The 15,348-nt window shown below is 37.2% G+C and overlaps 1 protein-coding gene, 1 long non-coding RNA gene and 1 other non-coding gene across 4 annotated transcripts in view; all 3 read right to left on the reverse strand.

The window, feature by feature from the left end:
* Window positions 1-7,963, reverse strand: part of LOC146460542 (uncharacterized) — a 27,064-nt gene extending 19,101 nt beyond the window's left edge. Inside the window, exons 1-2 of one of the 2 annotated variants that reach the window (XR_014857616.1) lie at window positions 7,236-7,962; window positions 2,926-3,042 (exon numbers count right to left, since the gene is read on the reverse strand). This is a non-coding gene — a long non-coding RNA (uncharacterized LOC146460542). Of the gene's footprint in view, window positions 1-2,925; window positions 3,043-7,235 lie in introns of both variants that reach the window. The other variant, XR_014857615.1, reaches the window with a different exon arrangement.
* Window positions 1-15,348, reverse strand: part of LOC146460537 (uncharacterized) — a 222,867-nt gene that overhangs the window by 167,019 nt on the left and 40,500 nt on the right. Inside the window, exon 8 of the mRNA XM_085088145.1 lies at window positions 13,391-13,462. Within this exon, the coding sequence (XP_084944271.1) occupies window positions 13,391-13,462 (72 nt within the window). The remainder of the gene's footprint in view (window positions 1-13,390; window positions 13,463-15,348) is intronic.
* Window positions 9,915-9,987, reverse strand: Trnat-ggu (transfer RNA threonine (anticodon GGU)). The gene has a single exon. It is a non-coding gene; the product is annotated as a tRNA-Thr (tRNA).

Below are 15,348 nucleotides of genomic sequence, written 5' to 3' on the forward strand. Positions count from 1 at the left end.
AGAGATTATTTCGTTAATTCCTAAGAAGAACAAAGATAAAACTTTGCTTGATAACTTAAGGCCTATCTCACTGCTCAATGTAGACTATAAAATCTTGACAAAAACTCTTGCGAAAAGGTTGGAGAAAGTGCTGCCCACAATCATAAACCCTGACCAAACTGGTTACGTCAAAGACCGCTTTATTGGTGAAAATGTTAGATTAATAAATGACATAATGTTTTTTACTGAGCATTCTAAAAAGCCCGGTATTGCAATTTTTCTGGATTTTCGAAAAGCTTTCGACACAATAGAATGGAACTACCTGTCTGCCACCTTACAAGCGTTGAATTTTGGGCCTGACATGTTAAATTGGTTTCAAGTACTTTACCACCAAGTGTCCAGTTGCGTCCTACATAACGGACATGCATCCGACTTCTTTCTTCTCGAACGAGGTGTTAGACAAGGGTGCCCTTTGTCGGGTCTCCTTTTCGTTATTGGAATCGAGCTGTTCGCCAGGGCCGTTAAAAATGATACAGATATCAAAGGCATCAATGTAGACCAAAAAGAAATAAAAATTACACAATATGCAGACGACACCACAGTACTGGTGAGTGATTGCGACTCAATTCTAAGACTACTGAAACTTTTAGACGAATTCAAACAAGTCAGCGGATTGCAAATTAACACAGAAAAAACCGAAGCCATGTGGTTGGGTGCCTGGAAAAACCGCACAGAAAAACCTTTCGGATTTAAATGGCCACATGAGCCTGTTCTCGCCCTTGGAGTTTATTTCTCCTATGATCTTGAACGCGCGAATGTACTTAACTTTGAGGAGAAGATAACCACATTGGAAAAAACCCTGAACAACTGGAAACAAAGAAAGCTCACCTTAATGGGCAAAATAAATATTGTTAAAACATTAGGCTTATCGAAACTAATTTACAGTGCTTCCTTATTGTCTATACCGAAAGGTCTTATAGAAAAAATCAACAAAATTATTTTTAACTTCATCTGGGATAACAAACCAGCTAAAATTAAAAGAAAAACTATTATTGCTGAGAAAAAATGCGGTGGTTTAAGGATGGTCGATTTTGAAATGATGGAACGATCACTAAAAAAAACCTGGGTTAAAAGAATTATAGAAAATTGTGACGCTTCATGGAAAATAGTCCCAGAATACGCTCTAAACCAGTATGGCGGTCTTACGTTTTTCATCAAGTGCCAATACGATATCAAACTATTCGATTTACAAAACCTCCCCGAATTCTACCGTACTATCTTGAGTTACTGGCAAAGCTTTAAACTTGTAACAAACCATGAAGTATCAGCGGAGAAGCAAATAATCTGGAATAATCGTGACATCCTAGTAGATGGAAAATCAATTTTCTACAACTCCTGGGTCAACAAAGAAAACATCCAAAACGTCTATATGCTCCCCTTCCGAATCTTGCATGAACCAAAGCTTATAATCTTTCAATTCAAAATTATTCATAACATCCTACCTACGCAGTCCAGTTTGTTTCGTGCTGGTATAAAGGACAGTGACAGTTGCCCGCTATGCAGCTACGAAAGTCAATCATTGTTGCACATGCTGTTTACCTGTAGCATTTCCTACACGTTTTGGAACCTCTTTACGCGATGGTGGCACAAAACATACCAAGAACACATAAAACTCTCTGAAAGTGTGATTCTGTATGGTTGGCACCAAAAATCAAACAACTGGTTAGCGCTCAATTACGCCCTCGTTATTGCCAAGTACCACATTTATAGCACCAGTGTTTGCAATGGCATTTTAAACTTTGCAAGCTTTCTTTTACGCCTGAAAAACAAAATCTCTGTTATGCGAACATTAGCAGTAGCAAATAATAAATTAGAACAATTTGTTAAATCCTGGGCCCCTATGTAATTTGTATGCACGTGTTCCTCTGTTCGTGAAGAATGCTGTGTAAAGACTTGTAAATAATTTTGATTTCAAACTTCACGTGCAGTGTGTATTTATTTGTAAATGTGTGTATGTGTTAGTATCTGAAAGTCTGCATGTAACCAGGGTAAGCTTTAAACGTTATCTTGTAACTTACCTTGTATATATTTATCTCGTAAGTTAGCATGCTTTATTTTGTATTTGTAAGTAATGTTTTCAATTAAAAAAAAAAAAAAAAAAAAAAAAAAAAAAGAAGGATGATGTGCAGCCCTTCTGGAGCATTACTCATTCTCAGAGAAGTTTATTTATTGAGACACAGGCCTTCGTTGAAAACGAAGTTGAATTGACAAACCCTACGCTTGAGTTGCAAATGGCGTTTGCAAGCTCTGAGATGAGAACACACCATAGCTTGTTAAAATTGGGTTAACAGACCTGCACGACTCCCACTGTGTGTCCGTTGTTTTGTGGGTTTTCGAAGGAATAATTATTGTTGTTTAGTCGATCCAATTTTAACACCATACATTGAACTCTTTTTTTATGCTTTGGTGACCTCTGGACTGAGATATGTTAGATAATTTTTATAGCAATGGTGGCACATGCTCAACGTGCACAGCTATGTTTTTGAAGAAAAAGTTTTTGTCGCAATGAAAGAAAACACAAGCAATGAAAGTATAAGAATATGGAAATGAAAAAGGCAAACTGCTGCTAGCAGGTTTAACTCCAAAGGAGTACAGATGTAATAAAATAAATAGATAAATATAAATGAATAAATGAATAAATAAAGTACTTTGTTTAAGTGTCAATGTATTGATAAATAAATTTTAGCACAGGGTAGTGGGGAAACAATCTCACAGATTCAGCTTGGGTAAACATGTACAAGTACAATTGTGTTTCAGAACTTTTACTCAAGAGATGTTATACCATGGGCTATTTTCAAGTAAACAATAATTTTGTACATGTATATTAACACACATCTTGAACCCATACAGTGCATGTCAAGCGAGTGCTAATTAATGTGAACTGACCTCAAAATACAAACAGCTACAGCAAAAGTCAGCAATTCATCCACTATTTTGAGATTGTAATCACTGCATGAGCATGCACTGTGGTGTTTCCATCTTGCTTCACAATGGCATTCAAATCTGTAAAAGAAAACATGAAGGAACTCTTTATTCCTCTGGCAACTGGTATCAATACTAACAATATCAAAGCCAAGCACGTCACAAAAAAGTACACTGTACATGTACAGTTTTCGAATGAAAAATAATCAATGGCCTCTGTTTTTCAGGAAAAGAGGCTTCTGTACATAATTAGGCCAGTATTGCTGCAAAACAGCCCTTACAACCAGCAGGTAAAATTTTCAGGAACACCAGAACATCCTGAAACACCCTCAAAAACCTGGAACACCCCCAAGAATTAGAAAAGCCAAAACACCTCCTAGAAAACCAGCAACGCCTTAGAATTTGTTTGTAAAATTAAATACTCAGAACACCTCCACTCATTGAAGTGAACTAAGAAACCAGCTGCTGAGGAAGAGCCCTCAAAACATCTGGACATGTTATCCGAATTTTAAAAGACATACAGTCATGTAAGTTGATTTTCACCTTCACAATCTCAAAAATATTTATGCAAACACTGCACATTCACATATTTTAATTTTTTTGCAGCATATTTACAATTATCATATTATAGGAGTGAGTAAATGAGGAAAATAGGGGAAGAGAGGGGAATTAAGACCACCTCTCTCCGGGTTCCCCTGTCAGCTCATTCACGAGCCAGCTTTACTGTCCTGCCAAGTCTACTGATGCTTAACTGACTGAAAAGGGACTGCTCCTAGTCTATCCTCTCTTGCAGGAACTAATATCAGGTATAGTTCTCAAAATAGCTATTTGTGAAGCTGACTAAAAATATCTTTTGCTTTGAATCGTTAAAAATGCAAGATACATGTACAGTTTGTACTCAGTAATGTAAGACATTCTTCTAGTTGTTCTTTAAACCGTGAAAAGGAAAAACCTATTTCGCTTTAACACGTTTTTGCACTGTGAAAAGCACAAAAAAAGACAGTAAAAACTTATCATGTTGTTAGTTCTAACAAAAGACTCACATGGGTAGTTGGATGGTTGCATCTCTGATATGCCATCAGGAGTTCGGATTTTTTTTCCAAGTTTCAAAATTGATGCAAAAACTAATTATGTTAATTAACATTTAAGTAATTTATTTAACAGGCATGTTATCTGACATTTAAATCAAATAATGAAACTCTAACCCTCTACAGAAACAATTTACAATGACATCATTCACAATGCTTGAACTCCCTCCCCCCAGAAGCATCTTTAAAAAGAAATACATACTTCAATAAGTACCTAATAGGTGGGAATAATACTGGTTCTTCATAATGCTACATTGCATACCAACAATAAGGGATAAAGACCAAATCCAGTGAACAAAATTATTAAGGGCACACAATATAAAGTAAAGACTAATGTACTATCCAGTTTGACTGACAGCAAGTTTTACGTGTGTATGTGCGTGTTCTATAATAAATTGTGCTTTTAAAAATTTTTCATGACATCATTTGCCTTATAATGTTTTAGGTAAAATTCAATTTAACAACACGAATCCATTCAGAAACATTTTATACAATCATTCTACTGTACATGTAGGATCAAATCATGATTTTAAAACTGCTTCCTGTTTCTAAGATATCATTTCACATTTGATACTTTAATTGCACCAAAAGGATGTTTAAGTTCCTGTGGTAGTGCTCAGAAAGCAGTGTCATTAAAAAAAGCAACAAAAAGTGAAGTATTTGAACATCTCATGTCTTAAGTATTTTAAATTTATTGTTCCTATACAGGTTTCTTATTTTCATATTTCTTTGCGTTCCCTGTTTTTTACAGGTGTTCTGAGTCTTTCTTCTTAGAGAGTTTGCGCTGTTCCTGGTTTTTTGGGAGGTGTTCTGGGTTTTCTTGGAGGTGTTCAGGGTTTTTGGGGGATGTTCCGGTGTTCCTGGAATTACTACAAGCACAGTTACAACCCAAATGTTTATAATATGGGCAGATGTAAAATGAAACTACAGTATCTACAAAATGATATTGCGTCATTTTAAATAAAAGGACGATACTAGTTACAGAGGAAACCCTTGTGAGAATTTTCTTTTTAACGCTGATGTACCAGGTATAAAATTAATCTCCTGAGTTATTGTTTGCATGTTGAGATATTCAGTAGTTTGTCAACAAAAAAGATGAAATTGAAGCTTGATGTACATGTAATGTCCACTCTCAATGTGTGAAAAAAAAATGTATTTTAGTGAAAATGGATGACAATAGGCTATAACGATCAATACTTTCTCAAACAAACCATCACTAGCAAAAAATTGAAACTTTTGATTTCTATTTACATGTAAATGTCTTAAATCAAGAGGGCAGTGCATTGTTGTCAGTCATCTATCATCTCCGTTTCCAGCTGAGACGAACGAGGACTTTCACACGTTCCGATGCCTATCTGTTCGTATTAATTTGCATTTCAGTAATAGACTAGTAACCTGAAAAACGCAAGCAAACTTCAAACTTTTTTCATAAAGCTTTTTTTGCAAAACTAACTATTCATGGCTGCATAAAAGCCATTAAAAATCCATGGACTCAATTTTCATGTCCACATGGTTTTTACCCATTAGTAATGTTGCTCACCAGCTGATCTGATACTTTTAGCAGTTTTAGTAAAATCAAAAAGCCTTTCTTTACAAATCTGTAGACTTTCACGTTGCCTAGCACAATATATTGAAGAAGACCTGTTGAATCACTTATCTTGAATCAAACTTAACCCAGTGATGTCATTTACTTGCAATACCTAAACAATACTTCATTTTGCAATAAAAGAGGCAGAAAATATTTTTTACTGAATTGTTGTAAGCCAGATTGTTTCTCAAGGGAGCTATAACTCCAGATTTAGCATTTCAATTAGGTACAGTATTATTAATTATTAACTTTGGAAAAATATTAATCATAATAATTATTAACTATTAATTTCTATCGCTTTCTTGTTTTTCAGAGCCTATAGATCTTCTAAGCTTGCACTGATATATATTTTTATTTTGTACATGTACCGCGTGATTGTAATAATTCTGTAAAATTTTAGTTTTTTTTATTATTATGATTATTTTTTTATTAGAGATATCCTAAATGTGATTAGATAAAGTCATCTTATCTTACGGCATTTTATCTTATTAATATTATTAATATATTCTGGCGACTAAAAATTTCCTTTCGCAGCTAAAACATAAGACTTGGTTGCCAAATGGCCACTTACTGAAAAATTTAACTTGGAGGGTTGCCTTATCAGCACAGCTCATAAACAAAAAATATATTCAAAATTAATGTTTGAATGTTTTGTTGATGTTTGTTGCTTTGCCAATTACAGTACTTTATAAATTAGGAATTTAACCTAGAGTTCAACTTTTCCATGAAATGAATAAATTCCACATTCTCGGGACAACTCATGGAAAAATATTCAAAGAACCCTGGACATATATGTTATTGAACTAGCCTGAGGTCCGTATTGGGAAAATAATTATTGGCTAAGTTCTTTTGTCTGTTACAGGCTTTACCCCCTGGATAAACAGGACAATCCCACAATGTATTGCCAAGAGATCAAAGAGATCGGAGTGTGATTCCCATCAAAATTCAATCTACAAATACAAATGTTCTGTAAGAATTGTGGATTTTATGTTAGAATAAATTTTGTTTTGTCAAATTACATGTATTTTTCACTACAGCCTCTATTCAAATTCAAATTTTGTGGCAAAATTAATTTAATGTTGCAATGAATTTTTTAAGCTATAATGTCAAATATTATAAATTTAGTGACACAAAGCATTTTTGAATTAACAACAAATTTTTATGTTTACTTATTAAAATTATTTCTATACTGTGCGTCCCATTTTATAATGTGTCAAATTTTGTGCTCCATCAAATTATTTTTACTTGCACTTGAAAATCACCTTGGAGAGGTCGAAACGTCTTGAATTTTTAGCGTTAACTTTGATCACAAAATCTATATCTAAGAAATTACTCATAAATTAATTTTGTCACAAAATTGAAGTAAACACTGTGCATTGGCAACCTGTTGCCGAACATCAGTAAACTTAATCTGACAAAACAAAATTTACAGCTTAAGATGGTCGCCCAATCTATAAACAGATACGAACTGCATAAGTTTAATGTGGTGACTGGTGTCAGTGAACAGTCCCGGCAAATCAAGAAATTCCGATGAAACAACTTAGCAAACTATTTTTATACACATCCAGGAAGCCAATATGTAGTTACTTCGATCTTACCTTTGTAATCAACAGCACTCGACCACATCAATGCGCGCAGCAACCCTTGACTCGATAAAGCTTGCTTGCTGAGGAAAACGTGAGCCGAGCGGTGACACGTTGTCAAGAAATAACACTCAGCTTTGGCTTCTCTGACGCTGTGGAACGAAAAGCCTTGAAGTCTGAACAAAAGTCTGGTCGCAGAAAATCATTAGTTCAACATTGGTTACGTTTGCGCATGATCAGGGCCTACCCAGGTCCTCTCGGTCACAATAACAGCAAGCGTTTTGGACCCGCTAAACACCAGCAAATTTCAGGGTTCATCTGAAGACGGTTGAAGAAATGTTCAACGACCGTCCAAATATGTTTTTTTTTTTTCCTTTTCATCTTTTTAAAAAATAGTTTAAATTCGTGTCTTTGTTGTTGTTTTCTGTTGTTCTTCTTTTTTGATCGGATCGACAAATCGTCGACTTGACCAGACACGGTAAAGCAATCCAACAGTGAACACTGATCGATGTGAAAACGGAAAACCATTGATAACAAAGTTGACAGCACTGGTTCAGTTGTTTACTGACACAGGAAAACGACGAAAGATGCCGTTGATAGAACAAAAGAGACTGCTGCAGACTGGGCAGAGCAATTCAGGCAGTTCTGTATTGCGTAAAATTTCCGCCAAGTAAGTAAAAACAGCATTATATGATTCGTGGAAAGAATCGGCCCTACAACGTGGTACTCTTCAAGACTTCGATGACCAGCACAATTGTCGATTTGTGACTCATTTTAGTTGAAATTATTGTCGCCATTTGGTTTGGTGATGGAAAAGAACAAGCTGCAGAAGTTCAGTCTTGGGAAAGTATTATCATTAATCAAAGAATTATCCGAAATGCTAATAGTCGGTAAACATTTGAATTGACTAGTAAAAAAAAAAAAACTCTTCTTCCGTCTAATTGTTTACTTGCTTATATTGTCGCGGTCTTAAGGATTCTCTTTTAGCCGCAATTATGCCTCAGAATGGAGTCGTGACTAATGGTCCACTGCTACTGTACAGGTATGTGCCTTTCCTTCCAAAATCACAGAAAACCGGCGAGGTAAATAACATAAGTCGAAGAGCCGCTAACATAAGTAGCTAACAAGGGGGCTGGAATTCGCAATCCAGATGACTGGAATCCGGAATATAGAACCTCTGTGGATTTCGTTACATCAGGTGTACCGTCAAGTTATGAGTAAGTACTTTTTCTCACGAAAAAGAGTTATAAGTTCAATCGTTAATGGAATCCCTTTTTTTCTGTGTACATGTGATGCAGTACACGGGACCGGTTCCGTGTGAACCGAATACTTGTAGATTAGCATCGTCCCTGCGTAAACAGACCTAACCCGCACCGCAGACCCAGTCCCCTTTGAACGTAGCCGCTTCGTTTCCGTTAAACAGTGATTTTTCTCAGTCTACCATTCACGAACAGCAAAATGCCTTGCAAATCTTTTTATAACAGCGAAGTGCGCTCTGCACTTGATATATCCTTTAACGCTCGTTCTTTGATTTCACCTTTGACGTGTGTCAAATCAGTTTAGTCACATCACAGGGAGCCCACACAAACTATGTGACCGTTTGTATTTTGAATTTATAGAGGCAATGTATGTATTTACGTTCGAGTGAACGTTCAACGCCGAACCCTTCAAATGGCTGAAATCGCCGTCTTCAACCGCAGGAACGACAACACACAACATTTAAGGTAAAACTACGTTTATTTTGATGTTAAATGAGAATATCTATCGCAATCTAGTACGATAATACGAGGATTTTCGATATTCCCATACATTGCCTCTATAAATTCAAAATACAAACGGTCACATAGTTTGTGTGGGTGCCCTGTGGTCACATTTGAAGCCACCACAACTTTGACAACACCCCAAAGGTGAGCAGGTTACCATATTAGACCTCACCTTTGAAAGTCAAAGGAATAGCAAAGCCGTTACATAGTATTTGTTTTTACCTTTGACGCGCATCAAAGGTGCAGTCGAAGTTGTTGTCGCATTTCGCTCCGCGTTTGAAGCAAAATAGCTATATGTATTGTATTTGACTTCAGCTTTGATGCCCGACAAATGTGATATGAAATTCATTTCACCTTTTATACGGACCTAAGGTGAAGCACATCCAATTTAAAGCAAAAACGCACAGAGAAGGCTTGGGATATGCTTCTTGCGATTGAGCAGAAAAATACAAAAAATATATATTTTCCCGTAAAATCACGACCCAGTATCATCCTGGCCTGTAAGGAGACTGTACCGGGAGATCATCCCTTCGCTTAGCCGAAGATTTTCCTGCCCATTCACCCATCTCCAGGCCGTGGGTGAGGGGGAGGGGGGGGGGGGTGCCGCCCAAGACGACTTTGCAGCTGAATAGCTCTTTTTTTATATATATTTGAGTATTTGAGCAATTTATCTGAAAATATTTGATTCGGTCCGTTAGTGTTCGTTGTCGTTGATGTTACCATGGTAATAATTTATGACAGGCAATTTTTTTCTTCAGCAAATGTAATATCCTGCTATAATTAAAAAATTAGGACAATTAATTTTCTTATCGATGTAAAGTATATGAAATAATTCATATATGAACTGCGGATATAGATGAAAGTGAGAAGTGATCATCGCAGTGAATTTTCCAATTTATGCAATTGGAAATTGGAAGCCTGAAAAAAATTCAGGCTTCAACGGGATTCGAACCCGTGACCTCCGCGTTACCGGTGCGATGCTCTACCAACTGAGCTATGAAGCCACACATTGGGAGCAAGGTCAATTGTAGGTTCCCATTTTCCCGTGAGAGGAGTGAAGCGATGTAAAGTATATGAAATAATTCATATATGAACTGCGGATATAGATGAAAGTGAGAAGTGATCATCGCAGTGAATTTTCCAATTTATGCAATTGGAAATTGGAAGCCTGAAAAAAATTCAGGCTTTAACGGGATTCGAACCCGTGACCTCCGCGTTACCGGTGCGATGCTCTACCAACTGAGCTATGAAGCCACACATTGGGAGCAAGGTTTAATTTTCTTATCGTAACTTTTATGTTTTTAGTTCATATTAGTGTTTTTTATTGGTTTTGATCAGGGGCACCCAACGACAGTTTTCTCTCAAATCCTTTAAAACGCAATTTGACGCTATCTGGAGTGCCTTTGAAGCTCTGTGGGTTCAGGCTTCGCTAATATATTTTTATGTGTTCGGTCATTCTAGGGGAACTTGAGTCTTTTCGAAATCACTCAGGGTATTTTTGTCCATTTCTCGAAAACCTTAGGTCTTATTTCCTTTCCGAAAATCTTAGCTGACCTTTCTTCGGTACCCGAAACCAAATTTTTATCAATCCGAAAACAATATCACGACCTTTCGAGGTGAAAATTCCCTTTAGAAAATTGTAGGCGATTAAGGGCCTTCCGAACAGATAATTTACCTAAACGATCCGTTGGGTGCCCCTTTTTGATTACTTCCCGGGCCCCAAACTCCCCTCCACTACTGGCCTCAGAAGAGGGTCTAGGGTTTTCTTCCTTCCCTGGCGGCCTACAATACCTTGGTTTGTGTTGTTACTGTTTGGTGGATTAACTTGGAATTGTTACAAAGGGTCATGCGCGATTAACCGGGTGACGGTGATGTTGGTGCTGGAATTCCTCCGGCAAACTGGTCTGGGAAGAAACATAAACTGTGCGCTCAATTATCGATTTTTTTTTCGGGAGCCGTTGCATGTGAATACTTACTGGTGTAAGTAAGTGGGCGGAAATATTTGAAAATCTCAATTGAAAGTTGCTTTCTATCTTAGGAAGGCAGTACACTTTTTTTACAAGAAGATTTTTAATAAGAACGTTGAGGCTGAGATTAACTAAAATTTAAGAACATGTCAAGAACCCAATTACCCAGGCTGAGAGTCAGTGAAGAACATTTAACTCTCCTTTGCTGCAACCTCTCTCGTTAATACTTTTCGCAAAGCCAAATTACCGAGAGTTGGTTGCCGCCGGACATCTTGTACTCAGCACTAGAGTACATGTAAGCCGCACAACAGAGTGTGTCACAAGAACTTAACTCAGCATTGAGGCACATATTGCTCTATCATAGGTGTCTTGTTCACGTCCACATGGATTTATTGAAATACTATATGATAACAGGTAACTAAGAACATTTTCAGGCGCAAATTGGCAAACAATAAAAACGTTAAGTCTTAGCCCCAAAATTAGACCTGCTTATATATCAAAAAGAGTGTAACACGAAATCAGTAAAAGAATGACGAGGAACTTGAGAAAGAAGCTAGACACCTTTTTACACTGTTGGAAAAATGACCATAGCTACGGAAGATTTTGGCCGCAAATGTAGACGTCGGTGCTGATTACTTATTTATGGAGCGGTTGAAGGAGTGGTTTGTTTGAACTATTGAACTTGCCACATAAGTCTTGACTTTCCTGCTTCCAGAGACAACACGATGGGGTATACGTTATCTAATGTTACATTACCATTAGGAACACATAATTAGCCTTCAGAAAATCTCGACCAAGGACAGCGGACTGACTGGCCGCTCATGTCTTGTATTACAAGGACTATAATTGACAAGTAAACTTGGATCTGGCCACTTCTGGGTAAGTGTTCAGAACCATGATGGGTGGAGACTCTGTGGTAAGAGAGATACAAGCTCTTGTATCATATAGGAAGTCCTTTGGTCAACCCGGCACGTTTTTTCCAAAGGCATTACGTTGCTGTTTGGAGCTTGGAGGAGACTGTCGATGTAAATTTTGCCCAGTTTTCGCCATCGTTGACAGAGGTTGACAGAGGTTGACCAGGCTGGACTCTGTGGTTTTAGCGAATCTTGTTTTTTTAGCCGAGGTTTTTGTTTTCAGCGACCTGCTCTGGTAACTGGCGGTCAAGTTTCCCCGGCGAAACTACTCCGACTGCTCGCTAATCGAACTTGATCGAACTGAATCAAACCTAATCTAACGATTGGGTTTGATTGAGTTCTATAATCGAACACAATCGAACCAAAACAGTTGTGAGAAAGTTCGATTGCGTTCGATTTCCGAACCCAATCGAACTTATATTAATCAAACGTTGTAAACCATCACTCGAATTAGAATTTTGAAAAATCTTTTTAAGCATGCAAGAACAACAAAAAATTAAGTGACACGAACAATAGAATGATGTGACTTTACTAAAACATCATTTTATGATCCACTTCTGTTATCATTTTTAATCGAATGTTTGCCAACTTGGCCGATCCAACCTAATCGAAGTCAATCAAAATTCGATTGGGTTCGATTGTCGAACTCAATCGAATCCAGTCGTTCGATTGAGTTCGATTAAGTTCGATAAATGGAACGTTAGATTTGGGTCGAGTAGTTTCGTCGAGAGTTGTTTTCCGTTTAGTCGTAGAGAAGTCTCTGTTTCAGTTGAGCCAATGGTGGTCATTTGGTAATTTTCACCACTTGGTCTGTGACAGCAACAGTTGACTCTGGCTGAGATGTGCTTGAACTTCTTTTGGAAGTAGAATTGTTAACTTGCATGTTATCGGCACAAATCAGTCATGTCCAACACTCACCACTTGTTTGAGTCGTGAAAGTGAAGATTCAACCGGTACAACTCGTACGACTGGTGTAAGTGGTAAGTGTGATAAATGTCATGATCGATATGATCAGCCATAGCAAGATTTCTCATCTGCCATGGCATAAGAGCTCTTTCTCAAACTCATTAATAACTCATGAAGAGAAAACAAAGGAAATCACTGCTGTGAAGGAGGTTTAGAAAAGTGATCTTAATTATCATAGAATTTGGTGAACTTTTGCTTTGAATTTCTCCAAGAATTATTAATAGTTTGATAAGTTATACCAAACTCTCGAAGGAGTGTTTTATCCGATTTCAATTCACCTTGAACTTGGTTCACTAAACTGGCTGCTCGTCGTTTTTCCACCTAATTCGCGGTGTTTAATCGGATGAAACACTTTTCCTCTTGTTAGATATATTACATCAAATTGAATTTAACATTAATCGATCTCTTGTGGTAAATGAAAGCGAAAATATATAATGTGGAATTATTATACACCATTCTGATTTTTTTCATCCCACATTCCCATTTCCTCCATCTACCCTCTACACTTTGCTCATAATATGATCAGTGGTGATTTGTTAGTAGAGAAAAGGTGCACTTACAGCTCAAACAGCCTTTTATTGTGTTCAAAGATATTCTGAGGCAGGTTTTTTAGTTGGTTGCCATTCAAGTACCTATAACGAATAACCAAAAAACAATTTTAACTTAACCATTAATTATTTATCTAAATGTATAAGTATGTCTTTGGTTGAGGTGTTGTTTTGAATTGCACACTGAGTTGCGTTGGAAGGCAAGCTTTGCTATAGCTGGGGTCATATTTACTAGAGTAAACTACACATTTACTGCGTTTCCTTTATCACCTCGCTGGAAACTTTCCACAAAATTGATCTATCCAAATGTGAATTTTGCATTTCACAAGTTATACAGTAAAGATCTCTTAGCTAGCCACTCTTTCTTCCATAGCTCCAGGGCAAGAACCGAGAGCCAGTGTGTTTTTAAAAGTTATTTATCCCTTAGGCCCGGCATACTCAATCGAAAGAAATCGTAGATCAAGTGATTTTACCGATTGATAAAGGAAATCGGTGAAAATCGACAAATTAATTTGGTGTCTCAAATCGATATTATCGATTTTTCATGACTGTCGATTTATAACAGGTCCAACATTGTTGCTATATGGCATCAAACGTAACTCTCCGTTAACATTGAACAAAAAGAGTTTGTCTGCGTTAATTTGCTATTCCAGTGCCCTGAACGTAATTAAATAATTTCCCCTTTTAATAAGAAGTGAAACCCACTTGCGACGATTTTCCCGAATTTATCAATTAGCTGATAAATAGCGCGAAAGCAGCATCTCACCAAAGTGAAAGAAATAGACATGCAGCGAGCAGTCTCTTCCTTCTCCTATATTACTTGCAAAAAATTTCGGACGATTTTAATTTCGGACAAAAATAGTGTCCGAAAATAAAACCGTCCGAAATTTTGACAGTCATGTATAAAACTTTAAAAGTACTTTCTGGGCGACGGCATCACATATTCAAAGCCAATATACATGATATGGCTAGAATTCGGATTAGGCGGCTTTGCTCAGTCTTTTTTTTTATCACTGGAAAGGAAAATATTTGTTTCTTTTATGGAAGACAAAAACATAGATAAATTCCATTTTACAGTTTATATTTTAATCTTCGACCCTAGCCAGGAGCCTAGCCTAGTTTTATGATACAGTAATTGCATTGCCAGTGCCAGTGGTGCTAATCCTCTTTATCTTCATCATCATCAATCAACACAATTGAAAGGTCCTCTTCATTGTCACTAGCGTGTCGTTCTTCATCTGTAGCTGTCGGTGACCGAGGTGATAGATCAAGAAGTTTGAGTTTGTGTTATTTTCTTGTTGGTGTATTAGGCTGTAAAACCTTGAAGATACAGTTAAGCTATCATTTGCACAGATATTATTTCAGTCTTATTCATGTTTTTTAGTCCTAAATTTACTTTAGGCATGTTTCAGCGCAGTGTCCGAAATTTTTGTCCGAAAATTGTACGAAATGAGGGGAAAAGTGTCCGAAAATTAAACGTCCGAAATTATTTTGCAAGTAAGTTCTGTCACGCGCGCGCGATTTCTTGCGAGCCGCGAGAAACTCGAGCGCGAACCCCTTCTCGTTCGCATAATTTTACATTCGCTTTGCGCTCGTGATCTGAGGGAAAATTAAAGTAGGACTGCTTGCAGTCTAAGCAAGAAACTAATGCTTCCCTAATGTTTTTTTCTTCGAATCGTGAGAAACCTAAACAGTGCACATATTATAATGACTTGGCGCATTAATAAAACACAGCATCATTTTCGTTGCACTGAGATTGCCGTATGGTTTCAAAACGACAGATGACCGCTAGAAACAGGAGCGCCAAACCTGGTGGTCTCTCTCGCAGCCGTTTTAAGTGTCGTCACGCAACGTTCCTCCCCACTAACGGCTGCTAAACTTCGAACCACATTACTTTTCCGTTGTTATGGGCGCATGGTGTTTGCACCTGATAATTAGCTATTCCACCAATCAGTTTTCGGGCTTTTTTG

Source organism: Pavona decussata, unplaced genomic scaffold (genome assembly GCF_977016875.1).
Source record: "Pavona decussata unplaced genomic scaffold, jaPavDecu1.1 SCAFFOLD_211, whole genome shotgun sequence".
NCBI lineage: Eukaryota > Metazoa > Cnidaria > Anthozoa > Scleractinia > Agariciidae > Pavona > Pavona decussata.